Here is a 15,491-nt window from a genome sequence, read left to right as displayed (position 1 = left end):
ATGTTCTATCTCCAACCAATATGAAACTTTAGGATCTTCCTAATAATATATAATGAATCACTTATTTACTTTTGTTATTTTAAAATTAAAATTAATTATTTAATTGTGTTATGAATTTTTTTATTAAACTTATCTAAAATTATTTTATAACTTTAAATTTTTTTATTAATATATTTAAAAAATAATTTAATTAAACACATGTATATTTTTACAAACGTAATTTTATAATGTTGTGAATTCAATGCCAATGACAAAATATAAAACAAGGGATGAATAAAGAACAAGGAAGAAGAACAACACAAGAATTAGTTATAACTACTATTCTTTTACTTTATCTTAAAAAACAAGATTACAAGTTTACAAGAATAACAAATAACCTCTCTCACCCTAAATTAGGATTTGCATCCTGCAATGATGAGATACTAGTATGTTATTTATAATAAAACCTAACATATTAACTAATAGACTTTTTCCACAAAGCCTATTACACATGCTAACTTAATAAACAAGATAACTTAATAAATTAGGGTTTAACCACTAAAACCTATTTTAACATGCTAACAACCCTAGCATCTTTGACACCAACATGTGAACAACCTTCGACTTCATGCTTAATTCTGTCGAACCAAAAAACTACCCTTCGACCATACTAGAGTTCGATCCAATATCTCACATATAATTTAACTATAATATATATTATTTAATTTTATTATTAAATATATATATCAAACACAAAAAAATAAAAATAATAATATCTAATCTCTTTTCATGTATATATATATATGCATCAATCAAACACATGATATGATCATTTCAGTATCACATATTATCTTTTTGAAATTCTTTATCAAATTATGTCACTATTATTTACTAAATATTAATTAGCTTTGACCGAGAATAACGCAAAATAAGTAATTTAGTAATTAAATATGACTACTTTCTTGTTTATAAAAAGAAAATTCTGAGTTATTGAAAATTTTGTATAATTTCTCTTTTCTCTTTTCTTTCATATTCCAAAATCACTACTTTCTTTCATCTTTTTCTTTATTTATTTTTTCCCATCTTTTTCTTTATTCAATTTTTTTCTCCATCCATCAAAAGGGACAAGGAATATCAGTCTTACTAAAAAAAATTACCAATCTCAATTTTAACAATATCCATTTAAGAAATTATTCCCATAATTAAAAAGAAAAACCGAATCTCTCTTTCCCTATTCAATTATCCTGTCAAGACTACAGATTCTCAAGAATATTATATAGTTCATCTTAATTCAACCATTATAATTAGGTCCCAGTAACCAAAGTTCGAATCTTTTCATATAATAAAACAAGTACCTCTTTCCTAAACGAGGTTGTCCATTTTTATTTTTATTTCGATTCTAGCGAGGTTGTCCATTTATCTCTAAATACAAAACAAATCAAATTTAAAATACTACAAAATCTTAAAAAATTACATAATCTGAATCCATTATTCATATAATCATATTCATCCACTCATATTTATTTTTACATTCATAAAAAAAAGTTTTAGTGGGTCCTACCATTCACATATTTAGTATAACTGCAGAGAAGTACACTAACCATTTGTTTTTCTCGTTTGTTTTTGCGTTGGACCCCACACAAACACACACCTCAACCTCGTTTCTGAGCTAGCCATGTAACCAAATCTGTAATATTTTTTTAATATTTTTTTTTTCATTCAATTTTTTTTTTCTTTCTATATAAAGCCTTCATTCATCACAAGAAATATCCTTGTCCTAAACTCATCGTAACTTAATATCTCTTCTTCTCTCTACTCTCTTTTTTTCTAAGATGACTAAGCAGAATAATGTAGTGGTGACAGTGACACCTGAAGTTAAGTCATGTATTAACACGCTTATCTCCGCCGTAGTTTTGCCTAGTGCAGCCACCGCGCCGGAGTCGATGGCGGTGATCGGTGGTTTTTTGGGGTTTTCTAGTAACAATTTTATTAAGAGATTGGAAGGTGGTAATGTTAATGGTTGGATTGATTCAATGAGAGCTGCTTCTCCAACTCGAGTCAAATCTTCGGAAAATTATCAAGAAAAATGTTCATGGATTGTAAGCATATATATGCAAAAACATAAAATTCAACAAATTCAATTTTTATTATGTTGTTTTATTTTCATGTGACTTTGTTTTTTTTGTTTTGTTTTCAGCTTTATCATCCTTCGGCACTGAAATTGTTTGATCAAATATTGTTTAGTTCAAAAGGAAAACAGATTGTGTTTTTTCTTGACTATGATGGAACTCTCTCTCCTATTGTTGCTGATCCAGATAAAGCTTTCATGACTAGAAAGGTTATTTTTTTCTTCCTATGATATATATCCATAGAATAAAATTTAGCTTATTATATTTTTTTTTATTAATTTGGTTATTATTATTTTCTTAATCTTATAAAAATAGATGAGAGGAACACTCAAGAATGTAGCAAGAAATTTTCCTACAGCTATAGTGACCGGAAGGTGCAGAGATAAGGTACATTTTCTTCAAAACCAAAAAATAACATAATTTGAAGTAAATATTTAATAAAAAATTCTCATCTCAATTTTCTAATTCTTTTCTTTCCATGTTTCAGGTATTTAACTTCGTAAAATTGGCGGAGTTATACTATGCAGCAAGCCATGGTATGGACATCATGGGACCAACAAAAAACCAAACTGCTGAAAAAGTGAGATAATGAATTTCTGTCACTAATTAATATTTTCTTGAATAATTTTCTCTTAAGTCTTGTTCTTTCTAATTAAATTTGCGAGTTCTTGTTTTGTTTCAGAGTAAAAGTGATAGTAATAAAGCAGTGTCGTTCCAACCAGCAAGTCAATTTCTACCAATGATCGATGAAGTGTATAAAATTTTGTTAGAAAAAACAAAATCTGTCCCTGGAGCTATGGTAGAGAACAACAAATATTGCTTATCAGTGCATTTCCGATGCGTTGACGAAAAGGTACTTGATTTAATTATAGTCGAGATCAACGTGATTTAATCATAATTGCATGATTAGTACTAGAATTACCAACAAAAATTAACATTAATTTTTTTTTTTTACCTATGATGTTTTTCTTTAGAGTTGGGCTCCTTTGGCTGAGAAAGTAAGATTGGTACTGAATGAATATCCAAAACTTAGGCTAACACAAGGAAGAAAAGTGTTGGAGATTCGTCCCACTATCAAATGGGACAAAGGAAAGGCTCTTGAGTTTTTGTTGGAATCTTTAGGTAAGTGTAGTACTAGTTTAGTGAGTACACACTCATGCAAAATTATCATTGCTTTGACTAAAAATTATACTATGATTATCCTAATTAATTATGATTATAATTATATAGGATATGAGAATTCTAATGATGTTTTCCCAATCTACATCGGTGATGATCGAACTGATGAGGATGCTTTTAAGGTTAAAAAAATGCCACCACCTTTAATTTTAATTTATATTTTTTACTATTAATTTAAATAGTTAATTTTATTAATTATGCATATTTATAAAAAAATTATCAGGTTTTGAGTAGAAGGGGTCAAGGAGTTGGGATTCTTGTTTCTAGTGTTCCAAAAGAAACAGATGCTTCCTACACTCTTCAAGATCCATCAGAGGTAATATATAAATATATATTCTTATCTAAAATATTTTTGTAATTTAGATGTATATTAATTATTAAATAAATGGTGAATATGAGAAATATATAAAAGATAGGTAACTTTTTGCAAATAAATGCAGGTTGAGAATTTTTTGCGGCGATTGGTGGAATGGAAAAGATTGAGTGGTGTGAACCCTACAAGTGCATAGAGTTGTAGATTAAGTTGTAGATGATGATGATTTGAAGGAATTGACACCACTTTAGCTCAAATGTGCTTAAAGTTGTGGATCTAATTGTATCACTTACTTTTTGGAAATGGAAAATGCCATTATTTTATCCTTTGAACTCAATATATGACAAGGGGAATGATTATATTTGGTGTTCTAAAGCATTTGAAATGTATAATTAATTTAACCATTTGTTTTATATATTTATGAAAATAAAGTTATCATAAAAAATTAAGGGTAGCAAAAGAATAACATTTTTCAACGGGACATAGAATGTTTGGAGGATACTTTTCTGTTTTCCGCCTCCCCTCTAAATTTATTTTTCATCCGCATTCTCAATTTCCACCACGGAAGAATATGTTCCCCATCCTCATCCCCACAGATCTCTACGGAGATCCACGAAAATAGAATCTTAAGAAAAAATTATATTTTTTTATCAAAATTATCACACTAATATTTCGTTATTATCATATAGATAACTATCATAAGTACAATGAACAAAATAGAGTGGTTCTGGTGATGATGAAGAGGATGGAGGAGATGATGAATGGAGAAGACAAAGATAATTGAGGAAAAAAAGGAGGAGACAGTGTGTTACATTCTATGTATTAGGTGCATTTTCTAGAATTAGACACTTGAGTAGTGAAACAATACATTATAAAATAAAAAATAAAAATAAAATGTTCCACTAATGAATCTTCATTTTCTAATACATTAATATTTATTGTAAATTTTTATAATTATATATTATATAATATATAAAAATATAAAAGTTAAATAATATGGTCGGTATCTGGAAATTCACGGGGAAGTTCACGGAATCTGTAAACTTTTTCAATCCCTGTCCCAAAGTGTCAACGGGGAACTATTCTCTCCATCCCCGTTTTTGCGGGAAAAAAATTTTCAACTTTGATGCTCCAAACAAATAATCTCCACATAGATTGACATCCCTCTTCTTATGCAACTATTTTCTTTTTTATAAAAAAATAAATTCGATAATATTCTTAATCAATGTAAATTTAATTATTTTTATTTTTATTTAAATATGGAGCAAGGACTTGTTATTTAATTTCACATCAACTTTTATTTGGAAGATTCTATATGTTAAGAGATTAATTGGTATATATTGTCGATGTTGATGATCTAAAAAAATTTTACACCATCATTATATCATAACCATCCAAATCGATTACTTTAATAAAAATTAAATATTTTTAACAAATCAAAGGTTGTGATTCACTGACAATGTAAAACTTCTTTACACCGTCAGTGTATTTCAATTTAAATTTTATATATTTTTTATCGATTAAATATGTAGGTTTTCTTTGAAAATATAAAAGAAATAATTCTAATTTTGTTTACATTATTTTTATCTAATATTTTTAAATATATTAATTTTTACTTTTGATCCTTAATATATTTTACTTTAGTATTTTAAAAAAATTAATCAAATTAAAATTGATTTATGTGATATATAAATATTTAATTTTAGTTCTACTAGACAATATTTACAATGATGACATAAATAAATTATAATATATATATATATATATATATATATATATATATATATATATATATATATATATATATATATATATATATATATATATATATATATATATATATATATATATATATATATAGACTAAAAAAATTAATTTTTTGAACAATCGTTAGTTGGTCCAGTGGTGATTGACGCTGAATGTAGTAGGGAGAACCACGCGATCCCCCGCAACTGCAATCGGGAGGGGGCTGAAACTACTTGATGTCAGAACTGACCCCTGAACCGGACTATACCAGTGGTGAAAAGCAAAAAAAAATAATTATTTTTTTAGAATCATAAATTGAGACAAAAAATTGGAAAATATGCAAGGATTTAAAACATATTTTCATATATATATTTTATAAACTTACATATTTGTTTAATTATTATTTAATAAGTTAAATACTAATTTTTATTCTATTTAATTTTTTAATTATAATAAATTATGCCTAAATATTCGTTTAAATAAGATTTAAGATGATAAATAATTTATTCAATTACTACTGTAGAATTTATGGAGTATATAATTTCTATGTTAATTAGACAAACACACAATCACAAGTTCCAAAATACTTGATTGTCACGCACACGTTTGCATGCGCATGCGGATAGTGAAAGGCAGTTTTTTTTTTATGCCACAGCTGTTAACTTATTACAAATAGTTTCTCTGAATTGTACTTATCGTACATTTGGCCATTATATACTTAAATGAATAATTACAAACACCTAATCCAAAAGCTGATTTAGACAATTAAAATACAAAATGATTTTGTTACTTAGATTAGGAAATTTAATACAGTCAATTATAATAATAATCCTTACACAGAAAATATGTTTCCCCTAAGGTTTACCATGTGAAAATTCTACACGTATAATACCACTACTGAATAGCCACGTTCTTTATTTGTAATGATATGGTTATAGTAATATTGTTAAGATTTTGACCTCGATTATTGAGGTATGGGTTTCTAACAACTACTACATTTGTTTATGAACTTAAACATGTTAGATCTTGAACTTGGTGTCTTTTACTCTCATTTCTAGAGTCAGAGCCATACTAATCTTTAAATAGAATAGAGATGCCTTCTGTCTTGAACTTCTTTCTTTCTTGCCAAAACCTTATGTCTTGAACTTGCAAAATATAAACTATACTCAAGAATCTTTCATATAGCCGCACTAAATTCTTTTTGCCCTTAGTGCTAAAATTAACCATATTGGGTGTTTGGGAGTGAGTGAAAATATGGTTGCACTTGGATAACTATTGAAAAACATCACTAGAAACTAAAGTGCTTCTAAACACTAGTACAAAAAGATCAATATAATTTTAAAATTTACATCCAATATACGAAAAACGGGTGTAAATTAAAAATGCGGTGGCAATTTTGTAAATAACATATCATTTTAAATATTATCAGGTGATAATTTACACCCTATTTTCTAAAAACGGGTTTAAATTAAAAATATTATTATAATCAAAATTCAATTACTCCCTTTAAACAAAAAAAATAGGTGTAAATTTATATGAAAAAAAATTGTTTAAATTTATAACTCAAAATATATAATCTATATAGCATTTTAATAAATAATTTAAATATTATTAATAAATTAATGAATGAATATTAATGGATCTAAATTTATTAGGTGAATAAAATAGTTTAAACATTATACAAAAAATCTTTATTAGGTGAAACATTATACTTTAAACATAATTCTTTAAATTTATTAACATAATAAAATACTTTCTCTATTTTCTATTCAACTCTTTTACAGAACTCATTTTCAACTCTTTCAGAAAACCCATTTTTAATCTAACTCTGTTCCATTCATGTATTTCGCGCGCTGCTTCAGGCCATGGCAATTTCGGAATTCAGCGAGTTTGATTGGAAAAGAGGTTGATTTCGGATTTCTGCGAAGTTTGATTTCTCTAAACCACAGTTTAATACCCTTGCAGTGACGACACCGTTCCCTCACTGAAAAACGAAGATCTCTTCTTCGCTCACTCTCATTTCACCAAAACGTTTACGACAACGAAGCTGAGGGGAAACTATTGCAGTGACGACAACGAAGCTGAGAAGAAATTATTGCAGTGACGACACCGAAGCTGAGAGGAAACCATTTCACAGTGACGACAACGAAGCTTAAAATCTGGTATCGATCTCGATTCCATTCTCAATTTTCTACGGCTGATCTATGGCTGTTAACGATCATGCATATTCAATTTACACAGCGAAGTTAGGGTTTAATTGATTTGTATTCATTTGCAGATAACTGAATCGTGATCATGTGGGGGAGATTTTCCTTTTCCTCTCACCTTGTTAAAGATTCTACGCACGCCACATGTTTGTTACTTTGCTGGTTTTGTCATCTTTCTCACCAGTTTGGAAGCATAGTTAATGTCCATGAACTTGATGAATATGCTAGTATGAGAATGGTTTAGTATTGAATCTCATACATGTTTCCATTTCGCCGATTCAAGATACTGTTATTCTTTATCTGCAGGTTCATGCTTTGAAGAACATTTATTCGATCAGCCGACATCCTGAATTCCGTTACAAAACAGAGTTTCAGAGTCACGAGCCCGAGGTAATAATCATATTCCCGGCAACGTTCCGCCAACATCATTTGTCTTAGAATATCCAACATATATAATGTGTGATAATTGTTTCAGTTTGACTACCTTAAGAGTTTGGAGATAGAAGAGAAAATCAACAAAATCAGATGGTGCCAAATAGCTAATGGTGGCCTTTTCCTTCTCTCGACAAATGATAAAACCATCAAATTTTGGAAGGTATGAAATAAATGCTGATTTGTAGCATTCTTAGTGCTGTCTCTTATCAATGCATTATTCACAAGGTTGTACTTTTGTGGAATCAGATAACTTTGCATGTAGAGAGAGTGGTTTTTGAGGGTGAATGCTCGGGTAGGCTGTTTGTTTCAAGTGTATAATACGGCGACTTCCTTTTGGAATATCGAAACCTTTCAAAGGCCTTAGCCGACAAATCTGTTGCTGTTTTCCTTCAACTTCTAAACATTTATCATGTTATGTGGCATCTTAATAGTTAAGTGCATTGAGATACAGAGAGAAACATATATGAAAAATGCTATGAAATCACACTGCGGGAAATTCATCTTGAATAAATGTTACATAGTTAGCATATTGAATGTTTGCTTATGCATCTATAAAAAATGAATATGGCTGCATTCCACTTTGTTGTTTTTCTTTCATATGAATAATATCATCTATAGGTCTTCTAGATCACCTTTTCTTACATTATACACTACAAAAAAAGTGTTCCCCAGCGACACATATTAGCGACGTGGCTGTCACGTGGGTATTTATTGCCTCTAGCGACGTGACTACCACGTCGCCAACTGTTTTTAATTTTAAAATAACTTTATAAACATAAAGTAAGGATGAGTCAGACGTTGGGTTACGTGAATAAAGTTGCGACGTGGGTCAAACGTCGCTACATTAAATGTATAAATTATAAATTTAGAAAGCAATAACGTTCACATGGGGGGAGACTGGGGGGAGATTCAAATTTTAAAAAATTAAGTAGTGACGTTGTAAACACGTCGCAACATTTAAAACGTTATATTGAATTGACTAGGTGACAGGATTTATGGCAGAGACATTAATTAAATGTTACCGTTTGCTTGTTGCGACGTGTTTACCATGTGGCAACTAGCGAAATTAAATTCACGTCGCTACATTGGGTATAAATCAATGCAATTCACTTCACTCCACCACACCTTCGTTGCAGAACAAGAACAACAATAACTTCATCCCCAAAACCAGAACAAGAACAACAACTTCAATCTCCCAAAATCCAACTCCAATTGCATCAATCCAAATATTTTTTTGATATCAAAGGTAATGAAGAGGTTGAACAAGTATTATGTTATAATTTTATTCTTTATTCTGTTATTAATTTTTGATTTTTTTTTTGGTATAGTTTTAGTAGATTGAAGAAGGAGGAGAGTAGATTGAAGAAGGAGGAGTAGATTGAAGAAGAGGTAAGTAATTAAAATATATTTTTAGTGTAATTTATAATGATTTTTGGGTTAGATATATGGTATATATTTTTGGGATACATTTATTAAAATAGATTTATAATGTGTTTGTATAAATTGTAAAACTATTAGAAATAAATTGATATATTAAAATTATTATAATGTGTTTTAAAAAAATTGATATATTAAAATTGTTTTTAGTATAATTTTTATTAATATTTTTATTAAAACTATACAAACATTATTATATATTATATATTAAAACTATTAATATTATACAAACATTAAAATTATTAAAGTTGTTTTTAGTATATTGATATATTAAAACTATTATTAAAATTATTATATATATTATAATATTTTACAGTATATAAAATAGATTATTATAAATATTAATATAAATTTAAAAAGAATATAATAGTTATATATATTATAAAGTTTTCATTTTTAAGAATATAATATAAATATATACTATAAAGTTCTCACTTTAAAAAATATATTTTTATAACTTAAATAAATTTTATATATGTAAAACTAATATAATAGTTATATATTATAAAGTTTTCATTTTTAATTTTTATTATATATATTATTTATTATAATGAGAAATATTATACTAAAAAAAATTTTAATAAAAAACAAAATATGTATATGTATATCATATTTTTAGTAGATTTATTAATTAAGATATGAATGTGTTTGTATATAGATTTATAATGTGTTTGTATAAATTGTAAAACTATTAGAAATAAATTGATATATTAAAATTGTTATAATGTGTTTTAAAAAAATTGATATATTAAAATTGTTTTTAGTATAATTTTTATTAATATTTTTATTAAAACTATACAATCATTATTATATATTATATATTAAAACTATTAATATTATACAAACATTAAAATTATTAAAGTTGTTTTTAGTATATTGATATATTAAAACTATTATTAAAATTATTATATATATTATAATATTTTACAGTATATAAAATAGATTATTATAAATATTAATATAAATTTAAAAAGAATATAATAGTTATATATATTATAAAGTTTTCATTTTTAAGAATATAATATAAATATATACTATAAAGTTCTCACTTTAAAAAATATATTTTTATAACTTAAATAAATTTTATATATGTAAAACTAATATAATAGTTATATATTATAAAGTTTTCATTTTTAATTTTTATTATATATATTATTTATTATAATGAGAAATATTATACTAAAAAAAATTTTAATAAAAAACAAAATATGTATATGTATATCATATATTTAATAAAAACATTTTTTATTTTTATTTTTTATTTTATTCATATATAATAGATTTAAAACTGAATTTGTATATATGTTATAAAAACATAATATGCATGTGTTTGTATATTTCCAAATATAATAGTAATATTTCTTATTTCTTATTTTTTATTTTTATTACTATATATGTAACAAAAACATAAGAGTAGTATTTTTATTAAATAATATTTCTAATATATGTAGTTTAAAATGTGTAGTTAAAAAAAATTATTTTATGGTTAAATATGTTCAATATAACGCGTGTAGTTAAAAATATTAGTAGTATTGTTACTAAATAATAGTTTTAAGAATAGTAAATATTAACTAGTATACGTCTAAGAAGAATATTAAGTTGATTAGTATTCTAACTCCAAATGACAATGATTGTATAAATGTGCAGTATGGAATATTATCGGTATTATCGTAGTTGGATGTACGATAGAACATTTCCAGGAAGAATGGGACTTAAACCCAATTTTATAGTAGGAGTTGAAGGGTTTATAAGTTGGGCGTTTGCTCAGGAATTATGTCGAAGCGAAGGAGGAGTTAGGTGTCCCTGTCTTAAATGTGAATGTAGACCAATAATTAGTGACCCACAGGAAATAACAGCTCATTTGCATAGAAGGGGTTTCATTGCAAATTATTGGGTTTGGACGTTTAACGGTGAAGAACTGCCTAGTAACGTACAAGAGACTAGCAACTCTCATGTGGCAACGAGCGCACTAGGATGTATCTTGTACGTGAAATTTACGTTGTTTATTTTTTTTATATTGATACAAAGTTTGTGATGTGAATTTCATGTGGCAATTGATAATTTGCCACGTGAAAATCATGTGGCAAATCATAAGTTGTGGCGTGAAAATAACGTGGCAACGTTTTAATATATTTTAATTTATAATATGTATATATTTATTTAGTATCATTAAATATGCATTTAAATATTTAACTTAATTTTTTTTATTGAATATTTGTGCAGGAAGAATATGATAGACGACTTGCATTTTTCTGGAAAATAATCCTCAATTCATGCCAGCAGAGGGGGAGCCGCTTAACGCGGATGTTGATCACTACATTTGGTGTGACGTTATTAAAGATAAAGGGCCTAATGGTTGCTTCTTTGGGGCTGGAAATTTGGCGTCCAGCTATAGATCTGGTGACCGTAATCTGTTCCAAAGAGTTCAGGATGGAGAGGGTGGATCGCGTCAACCAAATCTGACACAGGAACAAACTGAATTAGTAAGGCAATTGGCGAGACGCGAAAGTGAGGCCCAGATCGAGATGATGCGGAAGAAGCAGTCTGATATGGATGAGCAGCATGCGCGACAGATGGAGGGCATTATGAAGAAGCAAGCTGAGATGGAGGAGCAGATGAGACGGTTTATGCAAGGAGGAGGAAATTACAGTAATGCTCCTCCTCAAGAGCCGGAGGATGACGGGGTGGCTGATGATTTTAATCCGGATAACTATTTTCCGGATGATGCCTCTTAAAAACATTTTGTATTTTATTTGTTTTAAATTTTTTTTAATGTAAAATATTCTACATTTTAATTCATTAAAATATTAGTTTTAAATTTTTAATTTTATTTAATTGAATTTATTATATAATGTTTATTATATTAATTTATTTTATATAAATTTATTATATAAATTAGTTTTTATAGATTTTATTATATAAATTTTATTTTATAGATTTTATTATATAAATTTTATTATATATAAATTTTATTATATATATTTTATTATATATTATATTTTATTATATATTAATTAATTATATAAAATATATAAAATAAAACAAATCTAGCGTGAATAAATTTTTTTAAAAAAAAAGCATTTAATGTAGCGATGTGGGAAACACGTCGCTATATTGGTCAACAAACACACTTCCCCACACCTGCCACACCTGCTGTGTGTGCAGTGGGATGTTTTCTATGTAATCCTGTTGCGACGTGGGAGTCACGTCGCTACTTTCTGACGTGGTCTCCACGTCGCTACAATGTTGCCACGCGTGCTCCTGCGACATAAATGCTCACGTCGCTACTTTTTGTTTGCCACGTGATTTTGCATGTTGCGACGTGTAATCCACGTCGCTGCAGAGAACATTTTTTGTAGTGATATAATTGACTTATTATTTTCATTATGTAGTCTGGTCCAAAGGATTTTCTTATCAAGTCTAAGTGCATTTTGGGCTTGTTCATGATTGGTGTTTAATTTTATGAAAGAGAGACACTTAGTTTCTTAGTTAGTATATTGAAATGATGTAGGTGTAGGTAGTGATGTTTAATCTCAACAATTAGCTTATTTTCTTTGGTTGAAATGGAAGAAGCTGATATGTTTAATCTCATCATACAAGTTTGATAACAAAATAAGAGAAGCTGCTAACTGTATACTATATTTGGTTTTATAAATATGAATATTGAATATGTCTCTGTATGGAGCCAAAGCCTTTATTTAGTTGATTTTCTTTATAAAAAAAATTAATTATTGAATTGTCAAATTGGCATGCTTCACCAAAAGTATGATATAGGTAAATTTTTATTTCGTAGAAAATATAGTATTTTATATCTATTAGTTCTTCACCATCAAAGAAATTGAAATATCTTCTGCAGTCTGAATTTGGCTCTGTCCCTTGGTTTTGATTGTATTCTTCTGCAGTCTGATGCAAAAATTGTTTTTGATTGTGTTAATTCCTTTGCAGGCCTGGCTGTTATCGACTCCATCGCGGTGGATTGTAGGATGCTTCTTAGTAATTTTAAGATAGGATCTGATATGTTTATAGAATTCTGAACTGTGATGCCCACAATCTTGTTGGTTTGGGTCACTCTTATGGTTCTAGAACTTGGGTTGTGGAGACTTACCTTTTAAGGACCCTGTTGTATTAGCTTCTAATTCCTCCACTGTTAATTGATAAGCAAGTTTCATTTTTAAAAAATTGAAATATTAGAAACAAAAATTAGAATTTTAATTTTAATTAACATACATTCATCTGTGTTGTTTTTATAGGTCAATGTCAAGTTTCACCTACAGTTAAAGGTTTTTGTCAGACGAAGAATACGTGTCTGGCCCCGACATACCTTGGTTTTCCATCACTTGGTCTTGGTAATATTCTACCACCAAAACTACAAAGACACTTGATCATCGTAAATATGGGTTTAGTAGGTTTCTTTTTCTTGATAAAGTTACTGATGAAAGTCTCAAGATTCAACAGGGGTATGCTCAACAGATGAAGGTTTGTGTTTTTTGTTTGAATTTGATAAACATCGGAATTTTGTCATGCATGCCTTGTGTTTGTTTTTATTCTTGTCTTTCTATTTGATTAATAGTTACAAGAAATGTTGGAAAGGTTGCCACAGTGGAAGGTTTTTGTGCAAAGTGGGAAAGAAAAGAAAAATAATAGATTGTGGAGTTTATGGTTAGTTTGATTATTCTGCTTAAGAGAAAAAGTGGGTCTGGCGGATTGGATTATTCTCGACGAGGTGACCGATTGGAATTTGAATCTCTTCCACGGAGTCTTCGTGTTTAATGCCCAATTTGAAATATTGACAATCCAATCTTGATACAATAGTCACTAATGCAACGAATGAGTGAGAGTTCCGACTAAAGACCGTCCAAATTCAAGAGTTATGACTCTTATTTATGAGCCAGGAACTAAGAATTGAGCTGCAAAACCTGCCTTGAGAAAGAGAGCACAATAAGAGAATGGAACAAAATACAAAATACATTTGTTTCTATTATGCAGAGAACAATGAAGCTCATCTTGCTTTGGGGACTACCCTGTTTCATAGCGGAATGTGCATACAAGATATGATCAGCATTGAAGGTACAATAACGCTAATAATGTTTTTATTTTATTTTTATTTTTATTTTTATTTTTATAATAATTGAAAATGATGGTGTACATTAACTTTGGTTGTTGGTTGTAGATGTATTGAAGGAGTTTACTTCTAAGAAATGCGGTAAACTTGGGAAATTGCTTAAGGAAAGTGGTAATCATGGGGTTTAGATGAAACACAAAGATTCTAGAGCACCGAAGCTAACCGTCAAGCATGGCGTAAAATTATATATGAAGAAAGTGTTATGACTTAGTTAAAATATAATTTTTATGTGTATGATTTTATAATACTTGAAATATTATGATTGTCCATGATTTTGTATACTTTTTGGTTAATATTAAAAATATTTTGACTTAGTTAAAATATGATTTTTATGCGTATGATTTTATAGTATTTACAATATTATGATTGAAAATAAAATATAACTAAATGGTGTTTATGAAATAGGGTGTAAATAGATATAATTGTTCATTTATAAATGGCGTATTTACACCCGATTTTTATTAAAATAAGGGGTAATTAAGAACATATTTACACCCGATTTTTATTAAAATAGGGTGTAATTAAAACATAATTAAGCTCAATTACACCCGATTTTTATTAAAATAGGGTGTAATTAAAACATAATTAAGCTCAATTACACCCGATTTTTATTAAAATAGGGTGTAATTAAAATGTAATTAAGCTCAATTACACCCGATTTTTATTAAAATAGGGTGTAATTAAAATGTAATTAAGCCCAATTACACCCGATTTTTATTAAAACAGGGTGTAATTAAAACGTAATTATGCTCAATTACACCCGATTTTTATTAAAACAGGGTGTAATTTAAAACGTAATTACGCCCAATTACACCCGATTTTTATTAAAACAGGGTGTAATTAAAAACGTAATTACGCCCAATTACACCCGATTTTTATTAAAACAGGGTGTAATTAAAAACGTAATTACGCCCAATTACACCCGATTTTTGATAAAACAGGGT

General features: G+C 28.0%; 1 protein-coding gene and 1 long non-coding RNA gene across 2 annotated transcripts; both read left to right on the top strand.

Moving 5' to 3' along the window:
• Positions 1 to 1,740: 1,740 nt before the first annotated feature.
• On the top strand, positions 1,741 to 4,070 carry LOC131656199 (probable trehalose-phosphate phosphatase H). Its single transcript, XM_058925959.1, has 9 exons — positions 1,741 to 2,078; positions 2,177 to 2,317; positions 2,424 to 2,495; positions 2,596 to 2,688; positions 2,791 to 2,961; positions 3,083 to 3,230; positions 3,339 to 3,409; positions 3,511 to 3,603; positions 3,728 to 4,070. Exons 1-9 carry the CDS (start codon positions 1,812 to 1,814, stop codon positions 3,794 to 3,796), a joined length of 1,125 nt encoding a protein of 374 aa, XP_058781942.1. The 5' UTR covers positions 1,741 to 1,811; the 3' UTR covers positions 3,797 to 4,070.
• Positions 4,071 to 13,809: 9,739 nt separating this feature from the next.
• Positions 13,810 to 14,734, top strand: LOC131656198 (uncharacterized). Its single transcript, XR_009300012.1, has 3 exons — positions 13,810 to 13,901; positions 14,412 to 14,492; positions 14,596 to 14,734. It is a non-coding gene; the product is annotated as an uncharacterized LOC131656198 (long non-coding RNA).
• Positions 14,735 to 15,491: the final 757 nt, after the last annotated feature.

The sequence above is a fragment of the Vicia villosa genome, linkage group LG3 (assembly GCF_029867415.1).
Source record: "Vicia villosa cultivar HV-30 ecotype Madison, WI linkage group LG3, Vvil1.0, whole genome shotgun sequence".
NCBI classification, from domain to species: Eukaryota; Viridiplantae; Streptophyta; class Magnoliopsida; order Fabales; family Fabaceae; genus Vicia; species Vicia villosa.
The sequence above is the reverse complement of the archived record's forward strand: the minus strand, read 5'-3'. Positions and strand labels throughout refer to the sequence as shown.

Excerpts from the sequence above, each read along its gene's own strand:
- LOC131656199 (XM_058925959.1), top strand. The coding sequence starts at position 1,812 with ATGACTAAGCAGAATAATGTAGTGGTGACAGTGACACCTGAAGTTAAG. Across the intron at positions 2,079-2,176 it reads AAGAAAAATGTTCATGGATT|CTTTATCATCCTTCGGCACT; the intron begins GTAAGCATATAT and ends TTTTGTTTTCAG. Across the intron at positions 2,496-2,595 it reads CCGGAAGGTGCAGAGATAAG|GTATTTAACTTCGTAAAATT; the intron begins GTACATTTTCTT and ends TCCATGTTTCAG.